Here is a 9,729-nt window from a genome sequence, read left to right on the forward strand (position 1 = left end):
TGCGCCTCTCTTCGCTTTACACGTGTTCTGAGTTTTACCCGCTGTACTGCTTTTGGTAGCAACACCTGGATGTAATCAGTCATCACCCACTTTGTGTATACGTATGTGTTGTTCTCTGTGGACTTGTCTGTGTTTTTTGTGACTAGCTTTCCAGTCTGTGTCCCTTGCACTTTTACCTAAATGCGTGACCTTTTGCCTACTTTTAGTCTATTATCCTTTGGTTGTTTGTCAAACCCTATTTTATGTTAAAATTTCTCTCAATTGCTTTGGATTGAGTAGAGCTGGGTAGTTACAGCGAGCCTGTGAAGCAAAGCGGCCTCACCTTGTTTGATCCACCATCTGCTGTCTGAGTCTTGAGTTATTTCCACAACCGCGATTTAGAGACAGAAGAAATCCCCTTTTCTTGTCTGGTTTGTGGACACCCTGCAGTCAAATATGAAGGAGCTTGGGGCTTGACCAATACACCATGTGCATTATGTGGAGTCGGGAAGCTTTTGAGTAATAACCATAACAGATCAGTGAATGAGTATTAGTTTGCACAGATGTTGATTAACAGAGGAGCCCAGAAACATGAACAATCAGTGTTGAGAATTCCTGCTTAGAAGTGTGTTCAGAAACATGTCCAATTAATGATTTAAAAGTCTAACATTTTAGCTAATTTCTGTCATTTTTACGTTTTTTTGGGGGGATTTTTTAGGGAGATAATGCTAAAAATGTTGTTCTTTTACTAGTTTCTGTAATTGTCCAAACATAACAAGTACAGATTTTAAATGAAATACCAGGTAAGCAGAGTACACAGATTTGTCTTTAAATGAAAAAAAAAAAGATTAAAAATGTATTGTTGGTGTTTTTAACATGTTGCTGTGGCATTTTTTAGTATAATGGAGGACATTAATACAAAGAAAATTTCAAAGAAAATTGCATTTACGAGTGATTCTTTATTCAATTTGAATGAATCAGAAACAGACAAAAAAAGAAATTTGAAAAAGCTTGCACCTTCTAGTCTCAGGGCAGACACTCTACCACAAGGTCACTGAGTTGATTTTTATAGAGAACATCTACTGAGATACCTCACTTTTGTCCAACAGTAGCTGGGATAGGCTCCAGCAACCCATGACCCTGAAAGGAATATAGCAGCTTCAGAAAATGCATGGATGGCTGCACATCTACTGTAGATTTAGAGGGAATACACACATTAAAAATCCAAATAGTTCAAGAAATAATCGTATTTCAGCATCAAAACATCCCATTAAAAATGAAGTAGTGCCTTGGGGACTCTTTCATCCTCACACTTTGCTCCAAGCAGATGCTTTGACTGTATCTGACTAGAGTCAGCCAGTTTAAGCTTGAACTTTCAGCTTACACACATTGATTATGCAACATCTGGCACAGGAACCAAACAAACGTGTAATCCAATATTGGAAGTGAGGGTGTTTATGTGATTAGAATGTTATAGTCCCATGCACACCTCAGACTGGGTATCCTTAAACAGGGTCAAGTGTTTCTTAGGTCAACAGCCCCTTTTAGACATGCACTGCTTTCCATTAATCTGTTGCTGTGGTAATGGTGTCACGTCTACATGAGTGTTTCTCAGTAAGATTTCCCGGGGACAGTCTGGGTTCGATGTCAGGACAAATATACCTTTCGGCGAGGCGCACGTATGAACTAAACTGAGGCAGATTAACAGGCAGGGAGGACAGAGCAGCAGCAGTTCAGTGAAGATCCTGCTCCGAGGAAACACAACATTAATAGTTTTAGCATCTAATCATGAATTAAGTAGTATATCTTGCTTAATCGGCTGCCTTGTTTCATTCCGAGAAGCAAGACTTGCAAAAGTAACCAGGTCATTTCACCAGATAACCACAAGTGACTTCTGCTATAATCAGATTAGCCCCTATTTAAGTGGACGTAAAACGATAATTTAAATCATTTAAAATTATTTTTTCTTCTTCAGTTCTGAGAGTATTTTAATGCCAAAACAGGGGGGTAAATTTTTAGCACACGTGGGAATGAACACTTGAATGATCCAATCAAGCTTTATTTATGAAGCACTTTCCATATAACAGTAATATAAAAACATTAACTTAAAAATCACCCCTGTTTCTTAATATTATGGGTTTGTTAAAAGGGACAGCCATAGAGGTGAAAAAATGGCTTCAAATTGGCCCAAGTATTTAAAAACAATTGGGTGATTTGACCATCTACTTGGATTATATATAGTATGTACAAAGTGTCAACATACTGCCCAAAACTAGTTCCTTTTTTTATCACGCAGTTTTTGTATATATGTTGATCAGATCTGGGTATACTGAGATAAGACTATGTTTGCAAATGACAAAAAGTTATAGAAAATGCTGACTTACTTTCTCAAGTTAACATTACTGATGTTTTAGATACTTTTTCAGGTGAAATGTATTTGGTTTTCTCTGTTTTCGAACTTTGTTTTTGACCTTTATTTTTTGCTAAAGAGAGACAAAAAAAAGTTATTCTTTCTGTCAAATTATTACCGTGAAATACAGTCCTTCAAAATGACAGAGCTTCTTCTTTCAATTTTTCTAAGGATAAGTTTGAATAATGAATATGGAAAATCTGCTCTTATAGCCTGTTTTTAAATTTTGTGACTTTTTAAAGTCAGTCAAAATTACCTTTTTCTGAAGCAGATAATGTCAGTTTGAAGGACAAACAGCAACAACTTGTGCTGCAGAACATTTAGTCTTGTGGTGTCAAAAGCCGAGGTTTATGGGTACTTTTAAACTAATTGCGTAACTTGGCAAAGGGTTTCAAGGAAGCAGATGTAACATTTGTTTTGGAACTTTCTATAAAATGTGTTTGGAGAAGTGTGAGGTTACAAGAAGGGCAGCTCTGCTTAAACTTACAAGCCACCAGGAGCACCTTTTTCCTTGTTTTTTTCACATACAAGTTTTATGAGCATTCAGAAATCAACCTGAACACATTTTACAAGATCTGGGCCCCTTTTTACAGAATGTAAATCTGGGAGTTATCAGACCACACAAAAACAAGTGAAATATCTGCAGATTGTTGGCTTTGTGGGCTGAGTTGGAGCTATATGGTGTCTTCCATAAAGTACCAAAATATTTGTGGAATCAGTCTTAAGGAATCACTGAAATAGAAATAAATAGTGACTGGGTTGACTGCTTTGGGTAAATAACTCCTACTGTGTGTGCCACGGTCACAGTGTAAACTCAACAATCCAGACCTGCTGTAGCATCTGACCTTTTTTTTCATCCAAACTTCTTCGAAAAGACCTGTAAAGTCCAACGCCGATCGTCTTTTGGTCTATTTTAAAAGCATTCCCAGTGGTCTTTTTATTTTGGATTATGCAGTTTTTAACCCAAAAATAAATAAATATAAAAATTATTTTCTTGGACATATTTTCTGCAAAGCGGCAGGAGTTTATTCGTCTCTAAGTTGTGGGTGGGACCGTTAGCGCAGGGTAAGCCTGCCCTGACTTCCCATCATCCCTTTGTTACACTTCCTCTTGCTAGCTTACAGCCCCTCACGACTCCAACGTAATATTACAGATGCAACAAAAATGGCAATCCAGCCTAGCCAGATGCCAGTTTGATGTAGAAAGGTGCTCCAGCACCCCAAGGCCCCTATGTGTACACATCGGAGCCTTGGGGTGCCGGACCACCTGCCCTTTTTGCCTCATATTAAAAAGTGTTTGTTTACATAGAAAATGACAATTGTATCACTTTCACCTACACAGGTCCCATGGCTGAATACTTATCTAATAGTACTATATTGGTACTACTACTTTTATTTTTAAAATTGTATTCAATTTCAGTATTGTGTAAAGGACAAAAAAAATGTGTTTTTGCTGTCCTTTTCCGACTTTGAGCCCCTGCCCCTTTAGAATCCTGTGCACGCCCCTGCCTGCTATATTGGCCGACTGTATAGCTTCTACTTTATTGTTTTTAAACAGCATTTTTTTCATCTGCTCCATGATTTGAATAAAGAAATACTCAGAAATACAATTTTAATCTTAATTTTCTTTATATATGTCCTCCTTCATAAGCAAAATAATCCAAGGGCATTTTAAAAACATCAAAAAAATCATTTTTTTGGTCTTTAAATATTCAGTTAAATTGTGGTATTTCAATTTATTTACCGCTTTTATTATTTCTCATGTAATTTATTTCTGTATGCCTCATTTATGTTGATTTTTCCTACGACATTTGTAAACCTTTCTATATTTCCTGTATGTTTTTATGGTACAAAGCATTTTTGATGCTATGAAGCACCATGAGAATATAGTTTATTCATATTCAATTTAAAAGGCTTACTTGAAACAATTTGAATTTCATATCCTCAAGTCCTTATTTATGAAGAAAATGTGAGTTAGTTTGCATTTATGGAGACCTTTTTATGCATATTTATGCACATTCATGATTGTTTCTGAAGATGTTGCCATAAGGTTTTTGGAGGAATGTTCCATCCTGTATGTGCCTACACCATTTTCCTTGGCATCCCTAGCTGGATGTTGCAAAAGAAGAAGAGCCCCAAACTGATCCACTCCTGCCTTTAACTGTTGAGATGCATGAAGGTAATCCCCACCATGTGAGGCCTCAGTCCCAGTTTGGAGGCGGGCTGTTTTTCATTCAAATCTGCTGGCGCTATAAAACCAGAGGAAATTGCAAGTAACCCAACTTCAACCCACGAGATCGTGGCGCAGCAAGCTCATCCAGGCTGTAACAACAAGACATGATGAACACCATGAAAGCTCTGAAAAATGCAATAGTTTGTCTGCTGCTGCTGCCGCGTTTTCTGCTGGCAGCTGTTGTGTTTTGGCTGCTTGACTTTTCCTGCATCAGGAAAAGGGTTTTCCTGAGGATGAAGGAGCAGGGAGGCGATGCCACTGATCCTCCTCTGTGCATCTCCGACTCCAACCGCCTGTTCAGCGTGGAGTCGCTCAAAGCCGTCTGGCACGGACACAAGCTGGACTTCCTGAAAGCGGCGCATCTGGGACGCGGAGCGCCCAACACCGAAGTGGTCCATCTGGAGGACCAGAGATGCAGCCGGATCCTGGACTACGCCAAGGACAAGAGACCGCTCATCCTCAACTTTGGCAGCTGCACCTGACCGCCGTTTATGGCGCGTCTGAAGGCTTTCCAAGGTGTGGTGCAGCAGAACGCAGACATCGCAGACTCTTTAGTTGTGTACATCGAGGAAGCGCATCCTTCCGACGGCTGGATGAGCACCGACGCGCCCTACCAGATCCCCAAGCACCGGCGTCTGGAGGACCGGCTGAACGCAGCGCAGCTGATGCACCTGGAGGTGCCCGGCTGCCTGGTGGTAGTGGACAGCATGGAAAACTCCTCCAACGCTGCGTACGGAGCCTTTTTCGACAGACTTTACATTCTGCAGGAGGGAAAGGTCGTTTATCAAGGTGGTAGGGGTCCTGAAGGGTACCGGATCTCAGAGCTCAGAGACTGGCTAGACCAATACAGAAAGGGGATGGAGAAGTCCAATAATTTAGTGATCAATATGTAGATTACTTCACGCTTTTTAGAGCTGCTGACAGAAACAAAGATGCTGCAAAATTCCACATTTAGGAATCCGTTTAGCGTATTTATTTTTGCTTTTTTTTAAAGAAGTGATTTGTTGAACATGCCATAAAATCATAAAAATGTTCTTTTCTGCATTTTGTTGTGACAAACTTTTACTTTGTCATTTTGTCTTAACCCTCCTCTGTGTCAGTGCGCTTATAACCCGCCAGGACCTTGAGACGTGCGCATCACTTTGCTGGTCAGTATTGTTGTGAAGTTCGCCTCTTAAATGGAGTCAGATCCACAGAGCCGACACTGATGTTTATCATACTGAAGATCAGAGTGAAGCTGCTTCTCTCCGCCTTGCATGGCGCTTTTGTACAGATTATGAATATATATCTATATTTTTTATGAAATAAAATGTATTCCACTTGTCCCGAAGGCCTCTGTTCTTTCAAATTAAAAGCTCCGTAAGAGGCTTTTCTAAATTTGTTTCCTTCAAAGGAAAATATTTAGAGCCTAGAACAATACCAAAAAAAAAAAATTAGATAATTTACCCAAAATGTTTGCAAAAAGGAACACCTTATTTATATTTGCTTTAGTTAAAACATCTTGCTGCCCCCATTTTCTCTCGAACTGTTAAACTTTAGCAATAAAGTAAGCATAATCCTACTCCATTCTGTAAATTGAGTGATATATCCCTCTGTTTGGACATATGTGTTTTGATAGCCAAAACCTCTTTGCCTGGAGAAGAATTTAAAGGATGAGATGTTGCTTTTAAGCACCGACTTGATGCTTTATTTTGCTGCATCCTGAGGCCTGAAAACAAAGACTCAGAAAATGTTTTTTTAATGTATCTGTCTTTCCTGGAAAGGGATTTTATTCATCTTTCCTCAGAATGAAGACGATTTTCTTTTCATCCGCTTCAGATTGCCACACAATTTAGACCCAACAGGAGGCAACGCGTAGGACCCAGATGACTCAGGAAACCAGATCCAGACGCAAACCTCCACACGGAGCAGCATCTTGTCAGGAGCTTTCAGTCCATTTTTGTCCTCTTTTTCTTCACAGCTTGAGCTTTGACTGACAAGTCTGGAGGCCGATCCAAATCTATGAAATGTAGTCAGAACCTCTAAGAGTTTTTTAGGAAGACAAAACCAATGCACAATCGAGCCCATTGTTGTTCCTCTGACCCCGTAAAAAAGGTCATTTGTGGGTTCCAAAGAGAAGAAATGTGCTTGGTCTTCATTATTATCACGATGCCTGCTTGTTTTAGCTTTGCAGTTAAAGATGTGCCTGGTCGGTGTTTATGATGAACAACGTGGTCCAAAATGGATCCCATTCTGGCTCTTTATCTCAGCCATAAAGCTTATAGTTTTCTCAGCACCTGTGCTATCAAGCTTTCATTCCCATCCCACATTTTACATCCAAGACAAGCCATGGCTCAGAAATCCAAATTTAACTCTCAGGGCTACAACTGTTTATTTGAACGAGTAATTGCTCTCTGGTTTATGTCCCGGTGTTTGTAATTAATCAATTATTGGGGGGGGGGGGGGGGGGGCACGTGGAATCAAAAGTGAGCTTTTTTTTCTTTTTCAAATTTAGGATCTCAGCATCTCTTGATCACACAGGAGACAGTTTTATGCTTCACAAAACTCAACGATCTTTAATGTCTCTATTTGGACGGAAAAAAAATCCATTCATTGAGTTGCCATGGTTTATAGCTGTCGTGTCTTCGCAGGAAGTTGAAAGCATCTGATTCCAAAGTAACGGTGGAGAAAGTCCAGTGCTATTAAAGAAAATGTTACTAGTCTTACTTTAAGGGTTTCCCAGTGACCTGACTTTACTGCTCATCTGGAACATGTTTAAACAGAAACACTGAGTATTTATGTAGAGCTGACAGCTGACAGAGGGGTACCTGCCGGAATGAAATATAACTTGCCCCAATATGCACCCCTGAATAGAAACTCCAACTGGAATTTTTGGGATCTGGATTCTTTCCATGTGCAATTTTCCACGGATGTTAAGATTCATCTGTCTGTAGAGAGGCAGATAGGAACAAAGGGTTAAGGGTCTCAGGCTGTGGGGAGGGCGATTTAACTTTTGCTGTTCTGTTTTGTTTTATGACTTCAGGGGGGCAGAAGGGGGTCTGTCGAGGTGTTTTTCTTTTTTTTTTTCTTTTATTATTTTTTGTTTCCCTCCGGTCAGCTTTAAGGTGAGGGCCCCTTTCTCCCCAGGGTCATAACTCCAAAAATGTAGGCCTGGTTTTGGGAAGCTGGGGGCCTCTGTACTCACATGCAGAAAAAAAAAAAGATTTAGGTGAAACCATGAAAGTAACATGTTAAAACTTAATCATACCCCAAACAATCTTTTCAAATTTATCAGAAAAGCTCTTCTGAGCCCAGACACAGTGAAAATAGGCTTCAAAAATGTAAACAACAAGCAGAAACTGCAATGTCAGATACCAAAATCAAAATCTCTATAAAAATCGTTTACAAGAAGTTTATAGTAATTTTCAACACTAAACAAATGAGAAAAGTAAAAAAGTATTTATTGGTAAAGATTGCAGCCCTGCTTTTTTGAGAAAACATTTAGCGAGTCTCATTTAGAAACATTAAATACTTAAATCAAAATCCAATTATTGAACATGCGCCCATTCTTTGCTCTCACTTTTACCTTTAAGTCAATGACATCATGTGGACAAAAGCTGTCACTGCATGGAGCTTTTCAGAACCAAAGTCTCAAATAAGAACACATTTTTTTCACTAAAGTCCAAGATGAGTTTTTTTTGGATGCTGTTAAGAAGAAGCCCCAAATGAAGCAAATCCAATGCTTAAGTAAAAGATTAGGAAACCAAATAGATGACTACTGTAAAAAAAGTCTGTAGCAGACTTTAAAATCAAAGGAAAGAATGTTTAGCAGTGGTGCTGCAAGTGTGAAAGGTTTTTGTGCTTTATTGCAGAAGTTTAACTTTTCAACAATTAAGGATCTTTTTTTACAGTCTACCAAGCTTCCCCTTTCCAGTCAAACTTATCTATCATCTTCAGTCATTTTGACGCTCAATCATCTTCTATTTGCTGGATGAGCTTTCATTTAGTTTATTAATTGGACATAGTCAGGGCCAATGCTATTTTGGGCCTCATGAAGATCATTTTTACAGGGCTCCTGACACAACGGCTAATTTTCTGGATGCTGTTTTACATACAGTTATATGTTATGGTTGTATTTTTCACTATCATTGTTATCTTTGCAAAACTTATTCTTAAATAGGAAATAAACATTTTCATAAAAAATAATATAATCAGTAGAGATTTAAAAAAAAACTGGAGGCTGACAGACTGATACTGCAGCTGCTGTTTCTGCTGATGCTGGTGCACTAAACTTGGTTCAGAATTGTCAGAAAAATAATTTTGACAGAGGGGATGGGAACTAGTATTGCATAAGAACAGATTGATACATGTGCAACCCTTGTGCTATCCTAGGCACTTTAACATTGGGAGTTGGGTCATCTAGACCCACAAGACAGTGCTCTGAATCTTTTTTCTTCAATGATTTGTGATCTTCACTGGTGTCCATGGATTACATGAAATCTTTCCACCTTTTCCCCCTTTGTCATGGTAGAGAGAACATGTCAATGCAAGGGTGGGGTCATCTAAGATAGCACAAGGGTTAAACATGACATTGGAAATGAAATACTTGTAATTACATATTGTTTATTGACCAAAATTATTTTTTTCTTTTTGATCATTTTATCATTGTTGGGGGCCTCTGCGGCCCCCTCCTCAGTCTAAGGCCCCAGAATCAGCCACCTTTACCCTCCCTTTTTTTTGGGACACCTCAGGGCATAATTCTCCCTACTTAACAATATTTCCTAACTTGGTTTCTGATTTAAAAAAAAATATTATTCACAAATGAATCATCATTGTTGCCTCCTCTTGAGTCACATTTTGATGAAAGAAAGTTTGATTTGGGGCTTTTGTATCACTTCAAATAGAAGTATTATTGTTATTATTTATGATGATGTTGTCTTAATTATGTTTAATGTCATTTTATTCACAAAGAACAAACCTTTTGGGGGGATTTTAATATTTAAGTAAAGAATTAAAAAAAAAACTCGTTTTCGCATTGTCTCCCCACAAAAACAACATTTTAAAAAATATAATTGGGGATTAGTTTTATGGTAATTAATCTACTTTAACTTTTCTTGCCTTTCATTTCA

General features: G+C 38.6%; 1 protein-coding gene across 1 annotated transcript; it reads left to right on the forward strand.

Moving 5' to 3' along the window:
* The first annotated feature begins 4,609 nt into the window (after nucleotides 1-4,609).
* On the forward strand, nucleotides 4,610-5,946 carry dio3a (iodothyronine deiodinase 3a). The gene has a single exon (XM_011490298.4). The coding sequence runs from the start codon at nucleotides 4,726-4,728 to the stop codon at nucleotides 5,512-5,514; it is 789 nt and encodes a 262-aa protein (XP_011488600.2). The 5' UTR covers nucleotides 4,610-4,725; the 3' UTR covers nucleotides 5,515-5,946.
* The last annotated feature ends 3,783 nt before the right edge of the window (nucleotides 5,947-9,729 follow it).

Source organism: Oryzias latipes, chromosome 22, assembly GCF_053564925.1.
Source record: "Oryzias latipes strain Hd-rR chromosome 22, Olatipes_Hd-rR_3.1".
Classification (NCBI taxonomy): domain Eukaryota; kingdom Metazoa; phylum Chordata; class Actinopteri; order Beloniformes; family Adrianichthyidae; genus Oryzias; species Oryzias latipes.